The 21,890-nt window shown below is 27.2% G+C and overlaps 1 protein-coding gene across 1 annotated transcript; it reads right to left on the reverse strand.

Moving 5' to 3' along the window:
• Positions 1 to 3,050: 3,050 nt before the first annotated feature.
• LOC117167091 (cysteine and histidine-rich protein 1 homolog) lies at positions 3,051 to 21,352 on the reverse strand. The gene is made up of 7 exons (XM_033351727.1): positions 20,982 to 21,352; positions 20,132 to 20,395; positions 17,130 to 17,368; positions 9,720 to 9,931; positions 7,370 to 7,530; positions 5,940 to 6,142; positions 3,051 to 4,108 (listed from the first exon to the last, which is right to left on the reverse strand). The coding sequence occupies exons 2-7, from the start codon at positions 20,363 to 20,365 to the stop codon at positions 4,081 to 4,083; spliced, it is 1,077 nt and encodes a 358-aa protein (XP_033207618.1). The 5' UTR covers positions 20,366 to 20,395; positions 20,982 to 21,352; the 3' UTR covers positions 3,051 to 4,080.
• Positions 21,353 to 21,890: the final 538 nt, after the last annotated feature.

Below are 21,890 nucleotides of genomic sequence, written 5' to 3' on the forward strand. Positions count from 1 at the left end.
TAAAAATAAATTTAAAAAAAATGTATTTGTTTATTATAAACTATCGGAAACTTGGAACTTGTATATCTTTCAAAGTTTGTAAGTGAAAAAAATAATCATATATTTTCTAAAAAATATTCTTTCATGTATTTCTGAAAATTGTATGGAGTCTCCGTTAACAAACAAATTAAATCGGTTGGGAATCCTAGCCGGGATCGTATTTTAAACATTTCTTCGTGCAATGTTAACACTGTGCGTTGAATTGCCTTAATTTACATTCATGTACTTTAGTTACATTCAGGAAATACATGATATAAGCATACCCTATTATATATTACATTATGTTACATATAATGACGCGAATTATATTTGCATAATTTTATTATTGTATTTCGGTAGTTTTTGACAGAGTGAAAAGAAATATATTGCCTTTTCCAAAATTGATAACAATACTTTTCTCAGCATGTCGGACACAAACACGTTTTCTTCGTTTCTGTGATCTTCTATTTTATGAAGGATTTTCGATACCCTGGCAATATTTTTTTGCAGCGTTAAAAATGTAGAAAAATGTAATTAACTTGTGCTGAAAGTGACTTCAAGCGCATCCATAAAAGCTCAAGTAGTATGTTACGCGCGAAGTTTAAAAATAAACTTCTCCCTAACTTGCATCGCAGCGTAGTTGTCTGGGGTTTCCACTACGTGGCGCTAGCATCCAGACAAAATTCTTAAAGTTACCGACGGAAAGTTTATTAACTGCTACTAAAAGAAGATGTACTTGAAGGCGCCTTGGGCCCATGTAAATGACAGGTATTTTATTTTTTTAAGTTATTAACGCTGAAACAAAAAGTATTGCGATTACTCCGAGAGTTTCTAATGCAAATTTTAACGTAGAATCCAAATTTCAACAATTTAACAGTTAATTTTGCTGTTTTTTTTTTAGTTTTTTAAAAAGGTACCGAATGGGGACCCAATGGGGTCTTTACGGGTACTTTAGGGGGCTTCATTCGGTTCGCCAGGGGAAGTACTTTTGATACTTTAAAGCATCAAACTTTTGCAGATCCCTGTTTAAAACCCCGTTAGAACCCAGAAAGCAATATAAAATAATCAGGGTTCTATCTGCGTTCTGAACGGAAGTCAGGATCGTAGACTAAAATAGTAGTACTACTAAAATAGTGTATGATTTCCACTTCCATTTAAAGCCCATATAGAACCCTTCTTAGGGTCTAATACGCTTAGGTTGAAACACAGGTAGGACCCAATTAGCAACAAATTTCTTCTTCTATTCAGAATTCGGACATACCCCTTTTGAGAGCCTTATTCAATCTGCTTGAAACCTAGGTAGGACCCTTTTAATGCACAATTTCTTCTTCTACATGTAACCAAGATAGAGCCCTTCTTACTGCCTGATCTGACCTGTTTGAAACCCAGATAGGATCCAACTAGTGACCAATTTCTTGTTCCATTCAAAATTCAGATGAAGAACCCTTTTTAGAACATTATAGAATTTAATTACAGACTCGTAGGTCCCTTTTAGCGTAAGATTTCTTCTACTTGTAACCCAGATAGAAACCTTCTTAGAGCCTGATCCGAACTGGTTCAACACACACATCTGACCTAATTAGCGACCAATTTCTTGTTCTATTCAGAGTCAAGATATAACCCATCTAGAACCTTATTAAACCTCATTGAAACTCAAGCAGGAACCCTTTAATGCACAATTTCTTCTTCTGTCTGTAACCGAGATAGAACCCTTCTTAGAGCCTGGTCCGACCTGGTTCAAACCCAGATAGGACCCAATTAGCAACAAATTTCTTGTTCCGATTAGAACCCAGATAGAACCTGTTTATTCTCTATTGCAAAATTCATACAGGGCTTCTAGTTTACCCTCATAGAAACCCATGATCGAACAGGGTTCTAACGGATTTTTAAGCAGGGCTGCAAGCTTCAAAAAACATCGGCAAAATTCGTGGTTTTGTACACGATTGGAACTCGAAATATCTCTTTTTATCACAAGGAATCATCCCGAAAGCCTATAATTTTCAACAAAATAGTTAAGTTTTTAACAACAAAAAAAGTTTCTTTCAAGTAAAATTATGAATCTATAACAAACATTTTAATACGCTAGCTCCATCTTCAAATAAGAAACAATTAGAAATTCTATCAAATCCCTTTAGAGCTTGTGAAATTCTACAATCCTATATAGCATTCTAGGAAATTTTTTAAAGCTCTTGAAATTTTTTTGAATCTTTAAAATTCTTTGGAATAAGTAGAAATTATTTGAAATCCCTTGAATATAAATTAAATTAAGCGACAGTTATTTTTTTAAACCATATAAATCCCTCGAAATTTTTTAAATTCTTGTAATTCAATAAAATCATTGAAATCTTATGAAATTCCTTGAGATTTGTGAAATCTCTTTAAATTCTGTAGAGTCTGTTAAAAAAGCTTCAAATCTTTTTAAATTCTGTGTATCCTTTGAAATCCTATAAAATCCCTTAAATCTTGCGAAATTCTTAGAAATCTTTAACAATCCCAAAACGTAGAAATTGTTTGATTTATTTCTAATATCGCGAAAAAAATTATAAGAAATTTATTATATGCATACACCGAATTTATAAGAATTTTCATAAGAATTTAATGACCATAAGAGTGAGTTACAAACCCGATGAAAAGTATTAACATTAAAAAAAACTTAAGCTCGAAACAATTACAAAAAAATGTACTGCGTTCTATTTCTGAAAAATAAGTAGAGGGGTGAGGTCTCAATGAAATCTCAGTCCTTAAAAGAAGTCAAAACACTGGAACTTGGATTTTATCAGTTCGAATTTATGTCGGTCCGAGCATTGACGCCGCGTTGGCTTCGTGATAAAAGGAGCCGCGGGGCCTACAAAATTATTCATGCAGCCCTGTTTGTTTACGTTTGAACGGTCTGGGTTTATGTTGAAGACCACTGTCAGCCATGCGCGAAACCTTACTTAATTTCAAGTTTCAGTGCAATTAAAGTAAAAAAACCTTATGAATAATTCATCCGCAGGCAAAACAGAGCAGGATATTGATAAACAACAGATAAATTCCGAGTGAAATAATAAATTTATTGAAATGGATGCGATTACAGTATTCAATATATAGATTTAATAATCTATAACATCTAATATAATAAAGAGAAATAGCTATTCATATAATCTAAGGAGCTGTGTGCACAAAAAGTAGCAATTATAAAAGTCTGAGCATTTCTATTGCTCTCAATCAATTATTTACATGAAGTAACAAATAATGATACCAAGCCTGAAAGGAACCATTTCTGCAACAACTGATTCCGTAATATTATTGCAGACAACAAGATCTCTAAAAAAAACATTTGTGATGCAAATGTAATCGAAATATTTCGATTTCAATAAAAAAATATATCAAACCAAAAAATTAATATCTAATTGCGAGATCCGGATCCAAAAATATAAACTTTCAGGAGTTCCTTTCGAGTGTTGTAAGCAAAAAATGCACTTGAATTTTTCTTCTGGATATACGCTCTCTTAAATATGTAAATTCGAGTATAAAGATCTATTTCTAAAACTCCAGAAAAAGCTACTTAATCCAAAACTGCGGAGCCTCTAAGTTTAATAGAATATATCCTTTAAACTATTTCTAAACGCTTAAATACGTCTACTGAATAATGACCTATATTAGGTAGTTATTTTTGTATTCATTAAAGCCGATTTATCTACTTGTAGGTAAAACTGATGTATCAATACTTTACGTGACACACGTCAAGCATGAAATTATGGTGCCTCAAGAAGTACGATTGGTCATTTCCTCTAGTCAATGAATGATTAACGAATCCAACGTGATATTGACCATAACACGCGCAGAGATTCGTTTAAGCTGTCAACTTTTTCATCTAACAATTACAGCTGAAATTGATTAAACGACACCTTTCACTCGGTAGCGTCTATGCGGGTAACATAATTTTCATATCATAATTAGCGGCATAACTTATATTTATATATAATAATAATAATGTCTCTATTAAATTTAATATTATTTGTGATTCGGAATTCATTCACGACTCAACCTCTTGCGAAAGCGTAACGTCAACTCAACACGTTACTTGGATGCACAAAACAGTATTAATCTAAAACAAACAAAAGAGCATTTAATCACGGAGTGTTTATTTAAATTTCAACGTTTTGTTCAAGAAACCATTGTATTAAGAAACTTTCATATTCCAAGACAATTCAACCAAATCAATAGTGAAATTTTTCGGTCTAAATAATCTAAACCATTCAAAATTTTACAGTTTTTAAATTAAAGCCTATATAAGATTAATTTATTTTATGTATCAAGTCTTCATTAATAGAAATTTTCTTCATAACAAGACTTAAAAATTGATAGTACTTAAAATTAAATAAACATTTGGAAATGTTCAAGAATGAACACTTTATTACAATCCTAAAATATTAAAAAAGTATGAAAAACCTTAATTATAAAATAAAATTATATATTATAAAATTATATATTATAAAATAAAATGTAATATTCAAAATTGAGAAATTTCATTTTAAAAGAGCCGGCTGCCCAAAAATTCGAATCGTTTGAAATTCTAATATTTTTAATCCAAATTCGTAAAAACTTAAAAATCTCAAATTTGGCTCATTCGAAATTTTAAAAACTTTTATTTGGAAATTTTCAAGAATGAACACTTTATTACAACTTTCAAATATTCAAAAAGTATGAAAAAACCTTAACTATAAAATAAAATGTAATATTCAAAATCGAGAAATTTCATTTTAAAAAAGCTGGCTGTTCAAAAACTCGAATTTTTTGGAGTTCTAATTTTGTTGTCATCTAAAGTCGTAGAAATTGAATAATCACGAATTTGGGACATTCAAATTTTAAAAAAACTTTCAATTGGAAATGTTCAGGAATAAAAACTTTAAAATATTCAAAAAGTTTAAAAGAAAATGAATTTTTAACTAAGATAGATGAATTCTCGAGCGAAAATGGAAGTTGTATTTTCAGTTAACAAAATTATATTTAAAAAAATAGTTACATATTCAACTAAAGAAATGAGTTTTTAATTAAAATTATGAATAAAAAAAATAATAATTTTTAACAAGAGCTCCACTTTCAACTAAATGGTTGAGTTTTCAACCAAAAAAATGAATTCTTAATGAAAAATTTTAAGTTAATATTTCAACAAAAACCTTTATTTTAAGCCAAAATCAGTTGAATTTAACCAAAAGACAAAAAAAAAATAGTTTAAAATAAACAAAAAACTGAATTTTCAACCAAACAATTGAATGTTAAACCATGACACATTTTTCAGGCAGTAAAGAAAAAAAAGTGCATCTAAAATGTTCACCTCTCATTCCAAAAATGACTAATTTTCTACCAGAAAGTTGAATTTTCAAACCGAAAACATGAACCTTGAACAAAAGTTACTTTTCAACCATAAAGTTGATTTTTTAATCAAAATAGTTTAATTTTCAACCCAAAAAGACGAATTTTCAATCTCAAAATTACATTTTCAACCAAAAGGAATCACTTAATAACATTGTTGAATTTTTAACAAAATAATAACATTAATTTTAACTTCAGTTTACCTTAATTTTCTTTAATTCAATGGCCTATAGCAACCCTGACCAAGTTTTGAAATAAAAATATAGGAAAATATGAGTAAATTTAATTTTTCTAATTGATCTGTTTCTTTAAAATTGAGCAATTTTAAAAAGCTATGTTTAATATTTCGAAATCCGATGGCATCGTAACAAAATTAAATAAAAACTAGTTAAATTTCAAATATTATCAACTTCAAACATTTAAAGAAATCAGGTAAATAAACAAATAATGAATTAATAAAAATAAAATTGACATCTTCAATTTTTTAATTCAAATATTTTAACTGCTTTTCGATCAGAGTAAAATAGTAGACTAATATTTAAATATATTAAACTAGTAATTACCGGAAACTGATGGTTTTCGCTGCTAGAAGTCTATTGCACTCAGCAGTGTCTGGTAATGGCAAAGGCAAATAAGGACTCTCGTTATCAGAGTCGGAAAAGTCGTGTTTATGAATTCTGGGGTTGACTTTCATATCTCCAAAAGGTCCTTTCAGGATCAAGTAATGAAGTGGCATCGGAATAGTTGTTTTTGATTTTAAAATGAGCTGCGACCAACAAAAAAATTGTAAGAAACAGATGATAAATATAAGAGCAGAGAGATAACTAATGCAGGTATCACAGCGCAAAAGGACCTCAAAAAAGGTAAAATAGGGGAAAAATCGTTATTTTAAAAAAAATCATAAGAATTAAATCCAACCATTTTTGTATGAAATAATAAAATTTACAAGCTTGAAAAATTTTGGATGTTTTCTTCGTTAGAAATGTACATTTTTATAATTTTTAAACAATTTTAAGTTACTTTGACGTTTTACATAAAAAATTGGCAATTTAAAACCGAAGTCATTATATATAATTTGAGTAAGCCTTTGAATCTTTAAAAAATTTTGGATTATATTAATGTTTTTCGTTGGTACAATGCAATTTTTAGCAGTTAAAAATACAATTGTTTAAAATTGTAGAATATTAAGAATTGAAGAAAAGTCAAGTTTCAACAGATCAAAATGGAAAAAAATGAAAATGGAAGAAAATTTAACCTTTAGAATTATCAACTTTTTAAAATTAAACTTAAAAAATCATGAAAATGAAAATTACATTTCGAACTGTTGAAAAATCAAGAAAAAAGATAAATTCATGTTGAAAATTATTCTTAAAAATGTAATAGTCACATAATTTTGCATGAGAATTGATTTTCAAAAAACATTTCAATCTGTTCAAAAAAATTTGAACAAGTAGATTGTTTCAGAATAATATAATAAAAAAAAACAATTTTGTTATGTTTTTTTTAATCGGAAATTCATAATTGTAAATAAAAATCTGTTGACTTCAAAAATTAAAATTACATTTTTGAACAATTTTTAGTTCTGTTGGTTTTTTGTCAGAAATTAGTATTAGTGAAATATAATTTTTTTTACTAATATTAATTTTTTATTTTAATTTAAAAATTGCGTGAGACAAAAAACTGCGCACCTTGTATGTTTTTTCGTTATAATAAAAAATTATGTAAGTTGAAAACAAATAATAAATAAATTTAATTAAAAAAATAATTTCGTAGTAATTTAAACATTGTATTTTCAAATGTAGTATAAACCATAAAGGGAAGTTTTTAAAGTATAGGAAAAAAGGGGGAATTAGTTAAAAAAAAAAAGAGAAAATGCAGGGGAATAGGGGAAAAAATCCCTGCTAATGTGCGTAAGAAATCGGGAAAAATTGATCAAACATAGAATTAAAATGTTTTTCTGCAATTATTAATTATTATTAAAGAAAGTCTATACCTGGTAAGTCATATCACGCTCGGAACTCTGAGTAGGATCTCGCTGGCTGTTATTAATTCTCGCTTTGACAACCCACTGATGATTAAAAGCTGTAAATCGTGAAGTTTCGTAGAAGATTTTGTGGACGAATTCGTCGGTTCGATATGGCTTCATTTGCAGATCTAAAAAGTTCATTATTTACTTGTTTATTATTAAGATCTTATATTCTCTAGATTCAGAAGATAGATTTTGAACAAACTGGTTTTAAAATAATTCTTTCTCAACTTTCAAAATTGCAAACTCGGATTATTTTCGAATGAGAGACTATGATTTCAAGACTTAACGGCACAATATGCTCTCAAAACAGGGAAAATAAGATCATTTTTCACGAAAATAGGTAAATAAATTCTTTAAAATTTAATTCATGTAGATACAATATTAAATTCAATACAAAAAGATTAATTTATAACTAAATAGTGGGATTTTCATCAGAAAAAAATATTTTTAACTAAACAGTTTATTTTACAATCATATAGTTGGATTTTGAATTAAAAGAGACCATTTTTTAACAAAACAGATGAAAACTTTAAACCAAATAGTTGCATTTTAATGCGAAAATTGCGATATTTTAGAATACTGTTAAATTTTTAACACAAAAGGTTCATTTTTAACCAAGAAAGATAACTCTTACCACGAAAAGGGAACTTTTAATCAAAAGAGACGAATTTTTTAACGATGTTCAATTTTTAACCAAATAGTTGAACTTACAAATAGAAAGATCAATTTTTTAGAAGATCGTTAAATTCATGACCATAGTTTATGGCTGTTGAACAAATAAGTTAAGGTTTCAACAAAATTTTCGAATTTAAAAATAAAAGAGATAAGAACCTCAACCAAAAACAATTGCATCTTCAACCAAATAGTCGAATTTTTAAGCTGAAAAGACGAAATTTTAAGAAGAAAGTTGAATTTTCAAAAACAAACATTATTTTTAACGAAACAGTTTAATTTACAATAAAAAAAGAAAAAGAAAAAAAAGAAAAAGAAAAAAAAGAAATGAACTTTCTACAGTGAGAGAGGAGTTTGCAATGCAGAAGGATAAATTCTCTTTTCAAAAAGGCGAATGTTTAAATAAAATATTAAAATTTTTTGCTGAAAAAAGATCAATTTCAACGAAGAAATATGAATTTTTTACCAAACATTTTAAATTGAAAACAAAATTTCAACCTCGCAGTGCCATTTATAGCCGAATAGTTAAATTTTAAATTAAAAGAGACCAACCTTCGATAAAATATTTTAATTTTAACCAAAAAGTTTAATTTTCAAGCCATTTTCCATTAAAAAAAAAAACGAATTTTTAACCAAACATATGTGAACTTTCAATCAAAAGAGACGAATTTCAAACAAAACTGATTAGATTTTTAACCAAATAGTTGGATGTTCATGTCAAAATAATGTTAGAAGAAAGTAACATTTTCAACAAAAAAACATTCAACCAAAAATAGCATCAAGACTGTAATTTTTACTTAATTATCTGAACTATTGCAATTTTTAACAATACAAGACATTCAAGCAAAAATAGTTTAGACTGTAATTTTGTATAAACTTAATTATTTATTATTAATTTAATTTATTTGTTTGTATATTCATTTTACTATTATATTTATTATATACTATTTATTTATTATATATTATACATTTATTATATTTTCTGTTGATAAATAATTATTTAATTATAGATTACCTTAATTAAACTAATAAACATTTTCAAGCAAAAAAATAATTTTCAACCAATAGGGTGAATTTTCAACAAAGAATTCAACCAAAAATAGTTTCAAGGCTGTAGTTTTTAATTAATTTAATTAATAAAATTATCAAACATTTTCAACAAAAATTAATTTTCAAAAAAATAGTTTTTTTTTTAACTAAATGGTCGTATCTTCAACAAAAAAAAAAACATTTAACCAAAAATAGTGCCTAGACTGTAATTTAATTTGAAATGAATCAGTTTTTAACATTTAAAATAATAATTAAAAATAATTTTAAGACATGCAACTTGAAAAATGTAAATCTTTGAATATAGATTAACGAAATTAGAAAGTTTTCAATTTCAAATGCTCTGAACTAAAAATTTCCTCACTATAAAGCTTTAATAAGAAATTATTGAATATTTAATGTTCTCCATTAAAGAGATATAATTTTTTAGCTTTGATTTTCAATATTAATCATTTCATTGTGATTAAAATTGAAACTACGCATGTCCACCTCCTGAGAAGAACGAAAAAAGGCGATTCGTTCCACTTTTTCAAAAGGTCAAAACTGTCGCAACATTGTAACCCTATAAATGTGTTAAGAGAAAAAAACAACGTACCATTGAACGTAATTTTCTCATAAGAGAGTAGTTCGAATACATTGTCGTACAATTTTCGTTCTTCGAGTGTTTTAGTATCGATATCACTTAGGGCTTCCATAACATCAGCGCCCGAACGAGTAGGATGCACACAATTTGCTTCATGTTCTGTCGATTCATGATTTGGACCTCTCCAGGGACATCCAATTCTACTATATTTACAGTTCGTTATCCTGTTTTCAACACGAAAATAAATCACAATTATAACTTCATTAATGATTTTGTAAATCTATTTTTTGAAGCATACGTTCCGAAAAGTCCTTATTATTCTCCAATGTAATTGTTCAATTATCCCGATAATTAGAGATAAATTTATTTATAATTCAATGAATCGACAAAAATATCAACTTCTGGCAGCTTTGAAAAAAAAACATTATTTAAAAGATTATCTCTTAAGCCATATGATACCTTATATTTCCGGAAATCCTGAGAAACTTATTAAAATATATTGAAAGATTTTAAAATTAATTAAAATCATATAATTATTAAATATAAATAATTATTATAAATATTAATAAAATATAATAAAATATAATAAAATATAAAATATTAATATGAATAATATTAAATATAAAATCATAATTATTAAATTACTGAAATCAATCAAAAAAATATGTTTGAATCTTTTTGCATTCCCTAAAATATTTCAAATTCATTCAAATCTTTTAAAACTTTGTAAAGCCTAAAATACTCCAAATTCATTAATTTACTGAAATCCATTTAAAAATCTTTAGAAGCTTGTAAAATACCCAAAAATATTTCAAACCATTATTAATACAATTAAATTACTGAAACCGATTAAAAAATGCGGTGGAAACCTTTAAAATACCCCAGAATATTTCAAATCTTTTAAAATTCCTTTAAAAGTTTTCAAGGCTCTTTAAAATTACTTGGAATAACAAAAATATACTTGAAATCCATTCAATCCTTTTTAAGGTCTTGAAAATTTCTTGGAATTTTTACAATTTCTCTTAAAACACTCTTTGGAGTCTCTTTAAAGTATAGAAAAAAATTAAAAATTCCTTAGAATCTTTAAAAATATTCTAAAATATTTTAATATTTTTAGTAATATTTCGAAATATTTTGAAGTCCCACAATTCCCATGAGTAATTTCTTTGAAATCCCGTGAAATCCTATATTTCCTAAAAATTTGGAAAATTCCTTCAAATACCTTGAGAGCCTTTCGAATTCCTTAAAATCCTTTAAAATTTATTTAACCTCTTGAAAACGCCTTTAAATATTTAAATTCTTTGAAACCCCTTTAAATTATTTAAATCAATAAAACAATTATTTTTAATTTTTCAACATTCTCTCAAATAATTAAAATCTTTTGAAATCCCATGAAATACTTCAACGACTTTGAAATTTAAAAAAATCCAATCTTGTCTAAAATCTTTAATATCTCCGGTAATACCTTGAAATACTTTAAATACCTAAATTCTAGTGAATAAATTCTTTGAATTCCCGTGAAAATTAGAATAAATTTGATGCCATTACCTGAAATCTTGCTTCGTCTTGGAATCAATTGAAAATCCCTTAAAGTTGTTTAAAACGCCCAAAAATAATTTAAAATTTCCGAATATTTTTAAATATCTTGAATTAAAATGAAAATAAAGTATTTCAGATGCTTTGAAATATTTTTAAATACCTTTAAATCTTTCGTAATGGCGTTATATATTCTAAAATCTTTAAATTCATGTAAATCAAGCGAAATTACAGGAAATCTGACATTTCCTGAATACTTGGAAAATTCATTAAAATACCTTCAGAGTTTTTAAAATTCCTTGAAACTGTTTACAGACTAGAATATTTAAAATCCCATTTAATTACTGAAATCAAGTCAAATTCCTTACTATTTTTTAAAATATCCTAAAACATTTCAAATCTCTTGAAGTTCTTTAAATCCCTTTAAAATTTCTTGGTATGAAAAAACCAACAACACTTCAAATCCTTTAAAATCTTTTAAACATGTTGAATTCACCCCAAAAAAAACCCTAAATTATTGTGAATAAATTCTTTGAAACCCATTAAAATATCGTGAAATTACGTAAAATCCGATATTTCCTGCAATCTTAAAAAATGTATTAAAATAGACTGAGGGCTTTTAAAAATGTTAAAAACTTTTAATATGCCTTGAAATTCCTTTAAATTATTTAAAGATCTTACCAATTTCGGCGATGTTTCGAAAATACCTTCAAAGTATTGAAACATGTTTAAAGAATCTTGGAACTTTTTAGAATAACCTAAAGTATTTCCAAAAAATTAGAAATACATAAGAATATGCCTAAATTCAATCGTGGTTAACCAATGGGTTGATTTATTGAACAAATGTTTTCATTTCAAGAAGGGACTTTATTATTAAAAAAAAAAAATTATTCATAAAAAAACGAATTTTCGAACAAAAATATAAAATACATTTTCAATAGAACAGTTAATTTAACCAGAGATAAATTTTTAACTAAAATTTTGAATCGCCAACCAAAAAATGCAGTTTTAACAAAATAGTTCAACTTAAAAATCTAGTTTTTAAGTTTTGAAACAAAAAGACGAATTTCTAAACAAAAAGATTAATTTTCCACCAAAGAAAAACAAAGTTTTAACAAAGTTCAATAATTCTGAATCATAAAGTTGGATTTTCAAATAAACTAGATTAATTTTCAGCAAAAAACGATTCTTTAACAAAACACTTTAATTTCCAACCAAAGAGATGAATTTTTAACTAAAATTTTGAATGGTCCACCAAAAAATGCATTTTCAAGAAAGTGGTTCAACTTTAAAATCTCATTATGAATTTTTTTAAAAGAAAAATATGGACTTCTATACAAAAATATTAATTTTCTACCAAAAAAACAAAACTTTTAACAAAATTTGATAATTCTTCATCAAAAAGTTGAATTTTCAACAAAAAAAAACGATTTTTTTAACAAAAAAAGTTCAATTTACAACCAAACAGATGAATTTTCAATCAAGTGCAAGAGGTTTCAACCAAAAAGTTGAATTTTTAACTAAAACATATCAATTTACCATCAAAAAGACGAATTTTCAATAAAATTCAAGAATTCTCAAGCAAAATGTTTAATTTTTAGGTAAGATTTTTTTTTTTAATTTTTAAGAAAGCAGTTTAACTTTAAAACCTAGTCATTGAATTTTTCACGAAAAATATTCTTTTTCTCTCTCGAAAAAAAATAATTTTTACCGAAATTCAACTAAAAAAATTTAAACAAAAAGATTAATTTGCTACAAAAAAGACCAATTTTGAATCAAATTCAAGAATTATCAACCCAGCAGTTGAAATTTCAACTAAGAAAATATGCATTTTGAAACAAAAACCTTTTTCTCTACCAAAAAAGACGAATTTTCAATAAAATACAGGCATTCTAATCCAAAAAGTCGAATTTTCAAATAAAGATGTATTTTTTAACAAAAATATTAATTTACTACCGAAAAAAAAAACGAATTATTAACAAAATTCCAGAATTTTCAACCAAATAGTTTAATTTTAAACTAAAAACATAAATTTGTAAACAAAAACATTAATTTTCTACCAAAAAAGATGAATTTTTAATAAAATACAAAACATCTCAACCCAAAAGTTCAATTTTTAAAAAAAGTATGTAGTTTAACTTTAAAACCCAGTTATTAACTTTTATACCAACAAACTGAATTCTTAACCAAGAAGATTCATTTTCTACCGAAAAAAAAGAATTTTTAGTCAAATTCAATAACTCCGAACCAAAAAAAATAAATTTTCAACTAAAAAAGAAAAAATTTAAACAAAAAGGTAAATTTGCTACAAAAAAAAAGTATTTTGAATAAAATAGAAGAATTATCAACCAAAAAGCGGAAATTTCAACTAATAAAAGATGAATTTTTGAACAAAAGCCTTTTTTCTCTACTAAAAAGACGAATTTTCAATAAAGTACAGGAATTCTAAACCGAAAAGCCGAATTTGCAAATAATGAATGATGTAGTTTTTAACAAACAGATTAATTCACTGCCGAAAAAACGAATTTTTAACATAATTTAAGAATTTTCAACTAAAAAAGATGAGTTTTTAAACAAAAAGCCTTATTTACTAGTTTAGTTTTAGTATAGTTTTCATCAGTGACACATTAGTGAAAATAAAAAAATAAAATGAATATTCATATTAATGATGATATATTTTTATTCTTTGACTTTACATATAATACTTGGGTTTTTTTGTTTGTTAAAAGTTATTTCACTGTAAATCGGTTTTCAAAAAAGATGAGTGTCTGAACAAAAACATAAAGTTTCTACAGAAAATAAAAAAGTTTTAAAAAAATTTGATAATTCTGAACCAAAAAGTTGGAGTTTCAAATAAACTAGATTAATTTTCAACAACAAAAAACGATTTCTTAACAAAATAGTTCAATTTCCAACTATAGAGGAAAAAAATTTTAAAACGAAGATTAATTTTTCACCGAAAAAAATGAATTTTTAATAAAATGCAAGAATTCTTAACCAAAAAGTTAAATTTTCAACGAAAACGTATGAATTTTGGAACGAAATGTTAATTTACCACCAAAAGGACGAATTTTCAATAAAATTCAATAATTCTGAACCAAAATGTTTAAAGTTTGGGAAATATTTTTTTTTTATTTTCAAGAAAGTAGTTTAACTTTAAAGCATAGTTAATGCATTTTTATCCAAAGAGATTCATTCTCTAACGAAAAAAAAACGAATTTTTAGCCAAATTCAATTATTCTGAACCAAAAACTTGAATTTTTAACTAAAAAACACGAACAAAAAGATTAATATGCTACCAAAAAATACGAATATTGAATAAAATTCAAGAATTATCAACTAAAAAGTTTAAATATCAACTAAAAAAAGATTCATTTTGAAACAAAAACCTTTTTATCTACCAAAAAAGACGAATTTTCAATAAAATACAGGCATTCGAATTCAAAAATTCGAATTTACAAATAATAAAGATCCAGAAATCTGAACCAGAAAGTTGGAATTTCAAATAAACTAGATTAATTTAAAAAAAAAATTTACAACCAAACTTCAATTTACAACCAAACAGATGAACTTTTCACTAAAATTGTGTATCATCCAACAAAAAATGCACTTTTAAGAAAGTAGTTCAACTTTTAACCAACACTGTAAAATTTTTAAACAAAAAGATGGATTTTTAAATAAAAAGATTAATTTTTTACCGAAAAAAAACGAATTTTCAACATAATTCAAGAATTTTCAACCAAATAGTTAAATTTTCAAACTAAACAAACAATTTTTTTAAGCAAAAACATTAGTTTTCTAACAAGGTGATTTTTTAATAAAATATATAAGATCTCAACCAAAAAGTTTAATTTTTAAGAAACTATGTAGTTTCACTTTAAAACCTAGTTATTAATTTTTTTACAAAAAAAATGAATTTTGAAACAAAAAGATTAATTTTCTACCAAATGAAATGAATTTTTAACAAAAAGCAAGAATTCTTAACCAAAAAGTTAAATTTTCAACTAAAACGTATAAATTTTGGAACGAGATATTAATTTACCATCATAAAGACGAATTATCAATAAAATTCAAGAATTCTCAGTCAAAATGTTTAATTTTTAGGAAAGATTTCTATTTAATTTTAAGTAAAATTGTAGTTTAACTTTGCAATCTAGTTATTGAAATTTTAACCAAAAAGATTCAATTTCTAACAAAAAAAAAAAAAACAAAAAAAAAACGAATTTTTATCAAAATTCAATAAATCTGAACTAAAACATTGAATTTTGAACTAAAAAAAAAACGAATTTTAAAAGAAAATTCTTCTCTCTACTAAAAAGACGAATTTTCCAAAAAATACAGGAATTCTAAACCAAACAGTCGAATTTCCAAATGATAAAGATGTATTAACAAAAAGATCATTTTTAATACAAAAAAAAAAAACGAATTTTCAACATAATTCAAGAATTTTTAACTAAAAACTATGAGTTTTTCAACAAAAAGATTAATTTACTACCAAAAAGATGAATTTTTAACTAAAATTTCGAATCGTCCAAAAATAGGACTTTTAAGGAAGTAGTTTAACTTTAAAACCTATTTATTACATTTGTAAACCAAAAAGATGAACTTCTAAACAAAAAGATAAAGTTTCTACAGAAAAAAACAAAGTTTTAACAAAATTAAATAATTCTGAACCAAAAAGTTGGGAGTTTCAAATAAACTAGATTAATTTTCAACAGCAAAAAAACACGATTTTTTAACAAAATAGTTCAATTTCCCACCATAGAAGAAAAAGAATTTTAAAACAAAAACATTAATTTAATACAAAAAAGATGAATTTATAATAAAAAGTAAGAGATCTCAACCAAAAAGTTTAATTTTTAAGAAAGCATGTAGTTTAACTTTAAAACCTAGTTTTAAATTTTTTAACTAAAAGAATGAATTTTTAAAGAAAAAGAATAATTTCCCACTGAAAAAAATGAATTTTTAACAAAAAACAAGAATTCTTAACCAAAAAGTTGAATTTTTAACTAAAACATATGAATTTTGGAACAAAATATTAATTTACCACCAAAAAAGACGAATTATGAATCAAATTCAAGAATTATCAACCAAGCAGTTGAAATTTCAAATAAAAAATAATGCATTTTTAAACAAAAGGCTTTTTTCCACCAAAAAACACGAATTTTCAATAAAATACAAGAATTATAATCCAAAACGTCGAATTTCCAAATAATAAAAATGTATTTTTTAACAAACAGATTAATTCACTACCAAACAGATGTTTGGTAGTGAATTTGGTAGTAGACTGACAAAGTTTCAACAAAATTCAATAATTCAGAACCAAAAAGTTGGCGTTTTAAATAAACTAGATTAATTTTCAACAAAAAACAAACGATTTTTTAACAAAATAGTTTAATTTTAAATCATAGAGAAAAAAGAATTTTTAAAAATTAATTTAATGCAAAAAAGATGCATTTTTAATAAAATGCAAGAGATCTCAACAAAAAAGGTGAAGTTTCAACAAAAAAAGATGAATTTTTAAACCAAAAGATTAATTTACTACCAAAAACTACGAATTTGTAATAAAATTCAATCATTCTTAACCTGATAGTGAATTTTCTTCTAAAAACATAAATTTTTAAAGAAAAAGATTAATCTTCTACCTAAAAAATGCATCATCTGGAAACATTAAAACCTTTACCATACGTACTTTTATAAAAATAATTTCTCTAAAGTTTAAAACGTCATGGGTCAGGGGGGGGGGGCTCATAAAGTGGTAACATAGTTCATCTACGATCCCCTCCTGTAAAAATGGAGCGCCTTAAAATAAAATGTTCGTAGACAAGCCCTATAAAAAAAATCCCACAATGAAAATTAATATTTCTGGGGTTAAATTTGAAGTACCTTTCCTCGCACATAGACTCTTCATGTCGCTCCAAAGAATTTCGTGGGAATTCTTTAGCACAGTACTGACACTCGGCGGGCAACTCAGAAACAGCTTTTTCAACCGCAAGATTTCGAGATGCCGAGGTCTTGCTGATTTCAATTCTGCAGTTCGGACATGTTGCCAACTCGTCTCGCAGCCTGGCATCAGCCAGGACATGAGTGAAGCAGCCAGCACACATCAAGTGTCCGTTGGTGCACTGTGAACACCAATTTATTGCATATTTTCAATATTATCTACAAACTTGCGCACGCAGCGTTTCATAAAAATATGTTATTGATATATAGATATTTCTTTTTTTTTCAAATTGAAAACATAGGTGCAAAAAGTTTCAACTTGTTCGCACGTATTTTTCAATGATGGCTTCAAGACTCATCTTTTATTAAACCCCTTAAGCATACTCTACATGAAATAACATAACCAAACTAGATTATAATCGTTACCATTACTTTGATGTTTTAAAACCTGAAACACAAAATCGTATGGGCGTCATTAATATTTTGCGAGAGGTAATGCCTGTGTCGGATTCAATGATATAAATGATAATGATTAGGATTGTTGCTATATTAGTTTTGAGAAAATTAAAAACTGAACGGAAATGGATAAAGGAGATTCTACATACTAAGGATAATATATCAGGATAATACACTAAGGGTAAATTCAAAATAACTGACTAATGAACATTAATTTCGTTTATTTTTGTTCAAAATACTTTCAAGCTGTACATATAATACAAAAATGGCTTCGAGTTTTTGATTTCTCTCTCACTCTCACACTGTTGAACATAAATCTTCGACATCATTAGATTCTCGCAGCTTCCGAACATACCTCCTAAGAAACTATACACAAGTACCTAGTTTCTTCCCTTTTAACGCATATTTCGAGTTATTTATTAACTATCGGGTCGTGTGATTAAGAATTAAAAAAACAATTGGGTAATTCTTTAAAACTAAATCACATCTCAAATCATTAGATATTAAAACGAGCCACATGGCTGGGAATAGTCCGCATTACTAGTCCATCGCAAAAACGCAATTACCTATGAAAAATTATTAAAAAATTAATTTCCTTAATTGATTATTATTTATATTTTATAGATCCTCGCTTAGATACCTGAAAGTATTTCAAAAATCTACCTATCGATATTAATACCAAGTGTTTGTATAACTTTAAATTTCTTATTAGTATTTTATTTTTATGGGCAAAAGATTTTAAACAAATAGTTTTCATCAGTGACACATTAGGGAAAATAAAAAATATAAAAATAAAATGAATATTCATATTACTGATGATATATTCTTATTCTTCGACTTTACATATAATACTTGGTTTTTTTTGTTTGTTAAAAGTTTCTAAGCCTAAGTAATTTCATTATAATCCGGTTTTCAAAAACACAAAGATAGTTTTTGAAAGTCATAATTGACTGTACATTTGAAAGATCTTTCCTCATTTTTAGATATATATTTCCAGAGAGGAATCCCAACAATAAAAAGTACATGCAATTACCTACCTTCGATACCCAGTTATTTATTGAACATTTCTATTTCAATTCTTACCTTGTTCATAATAAACCAGACTCATTTTGAGCAATTTCGATTTATATTTGAACTTTATGAATATAAAGTGCCAGAAAGCACAATAAAGTTATCTAAATTTGTAAAAATTCTTCATATTTTATAAGAAATGTACATATATAAAAAGAAACTTTTCATTTATAGAAACTTTATAAAAATATTTTCAACAAACATTTTTCTCTCGCGATTGAATGTAAACACATATTATATTCTGAAGCCTACTACAATACGTATTTTAATATTTTATAATAAATGTAAATATTTTTTTAAAAAGCTGGTTAAATTACAGAAAATTCATAAAAATATTCGCAATAAAATTTTTCTCGCGACAAAATGTCAAAGTACGGATTATATTTTGAAGCCAACAGCACGAGAAAGGAAGAGAAGCTGGAAATAGGAAAAGGAGTCTTTTCGAAGTTACAAATATAATCGAGTGAGAGAGAAAAGAATAAGCATTCCGCTGTAGCAGCTGATAAAGTAGGCACAAAGAATAAAAAAAATGCGGGTCCAGCATTGCTAAAGACAATTACAAGAATTTATTGCAAATTAATTAACAAATCGGAATACCAAAATTAAAGCACAAATTCGATCATTTATCGTTGTTTTTTTTATTTATTTAGAAGCAAAAACCTCATTTTCATTATTACGTATTAAAAGCGCCCTTCTAATTTTTGTATTCTGGGTCATTAAAAATCACTTAAACCCGAGATCCACATAATTAAAAAAAATATTTTTATGTTAAATCTCTGAATAAACAAATATCGAACAAACCTTCATTAATATAGGAAAATAAATGAAAAGAAAATAGGTTACTTGAGAACAAAGTACGTCTGTGAAAAATGCTTACACCACAAAGGATGTAAATTACGTATTAATAATAAAATCTTGAAATAAAATTTTTCTCTGAGATCGACATTTTGAGGTTAACTCCCGAATAATTTTGAATAAAAAAAAAAAAAAGAAATCGCACAAAATACGATAACACCATATTGCGTAATAACTTTCTGACAATGGATCCGCCTCAGTATGACATTTCCCATGTCAACAAAGATCAGCTGTTTTTCGGTTTTCGGCACAAAATTGATTGTCAAACCCATGTAAGACAAAAAAGTGTGCCAGAGATGGAACGTGTTTGCAATGAAAAAAGCACTAAAAAATGAGATGAGAGAATTGAAAGCTAAAAATATTTAATTCGAACGCAGAAGACAAAGAATGGCGTCGTTCCGCCTGCACCACCGCATCCTGCAGTAACACCATTAGGTTGAAACTTTCGAATTTGGTTTCAAGGTCAAGAGCTTATTTTAGAAAAAATATCGAAGAAAAAGTACACTTTTCGCGAGGTTTATCGATTTAGTGAAATTTGAAGAGGATTTTATTGGTTTGCGTACCTGGTAAACGGCCGCCCTGGGCAAATCAAGGCAAACGGCACAGCAAAGGATTCCACCCAGTCGATGCTCCAACTTTTGTTCAGTTTTCCCCTCAGCTCGGAGGATTTTACGACGTTTTGCATCTGGCTCAAGGAAATCTTCACTTTTTTCCAAATCCTCACGAATTTGAGGAGCAGGGACAACTTGCTCTGAAATACCACTCGACGAAGCAACCTCGTTGCTCGGGTCCGCCATTTTGATTGTTTTGGTTTTCCCCTGGACGAACTGCGCAGATGTCAAGTAATAATTTTCTTCTTTTCCCGTGCAAGGACGTAATGTCAATTTGCCTAATGGCTTTCTAGGCTTCAAGGCCTTACAGGGAATCATGCAGAAAATGAAAAGTCGCGAGACAGTGAACAAACATCCGAATTTACAAGAAAGAATAGACATAACTTTGTTGTTAATTAATAACTTCATGAGTAAATATGGAATAGAGATAGTGATTGGGACTGGCAGGGTGCATTGCCCAGATGGTCTAGAAAGGAATGTGAATGCCACTTCCATAAACGAGCTCAATAATGACTTTATACTGTGGTCTGCAGCAATTTATACGTGGAAAAAAGAATTTTTTCGCGGAGATTTATGTAACTTTATATTTGATTTTTGTCCCTTCTTACGTAATCATATAGAAAACCGAGAAACAACGGAATTTAAAGTAAAATAGTTTAATTTCGGGGTCAAAACGAACGACGTGGCATTACTAAACATATACTGGGTAGAGGCGATAGAAACGAATTTAATTTTCAAACTTTAAATTTGTAAATGGAAATTTAAAAGAGGATTATACGTATTTTAATTTAGAAGTACAAACCTCTGTTTCCGCGGTTCTCAACTTCAGAAGTTCTTGTAAAACGTGACAATGTTTGACAGAAAAATTAACAACACAACTAGCTGACGCACCAGCTGACAGAACAGAAAACACTAAACTGCACTAAACTCAATAAAGAGACGCAGAACGAGCACCCCTCTCTCCCTTCAGTTTTCTGCAATTTTCCGGGCGGGCCCTCCAATCCCTACGATTCTACCTTCAGTCCTGTCAACAGTTAACCTTTTCTGACTTTTCTTATCAAAGCGTTTCGGAAGTTAAAGCGTGAAAGGCATTTAAAGAATTTTAAATTAATTGATTTTTTAAATTAGGGTTTACTTAAAATACGGTTTATTGTGCATTTAAAAGTGGAAAAATAGAGAAAAAATGGAAAAAATGAAGCGAATGTGTTGGTACGTTGGTACCTTTGTCGAGTGTAGAAACGTCAGCACGTGTACTGCTGCTCAGAAACGTTGGCCAATCAGAGACGTTGCAGTCCGGGTAGGTTTGCTGAACGATGGAAGGGGGGAAGGGAATTTAATCCCAAACGTAATGATAGATGATACATAAATATAGGACCTAGACCTATCCTATATATACTGTGTGATTCACTCAACAGCTGGGTTGTTCGTTCCACGTGGAAATTATATAATAACAGATTTCACGTTTATAGTGCGAAATTGACGCGATCTGTATGACTTGTATGAATTAATTAAAGAATGAAGTGAAAACTATTTTGGTTAAAGTTATTCATACGATCACTTAATCGAAATTGTTGATGTAATTTTTTGGTAATTTTTTAAATTTTATTACTTGAAGATCCATCTTTCTGGTGAAAAATCCAATTATTTTGCTAAAAAATCGCTTTTTAGTTATTTTTTAACTGAAAGATTTAATTATCCTATTTTTTGTTCG

Source organism: Belonocnema kinseyi, chromosome 2 (assembly GCF_010883055.1).
Source record: "Belonocnema kinseyi isolate 2016_QV_RU_SX_M_011 chromosome 2, B_treatae_v1, whole genome shotgun sequence".
NCBI classification, from domain to species: Eukaryota; Metazoa; Arthropoda; class Insecta; order Hymenoptera; family Cynipidae; genus Belonocnema; species Belonocnema kinseyi.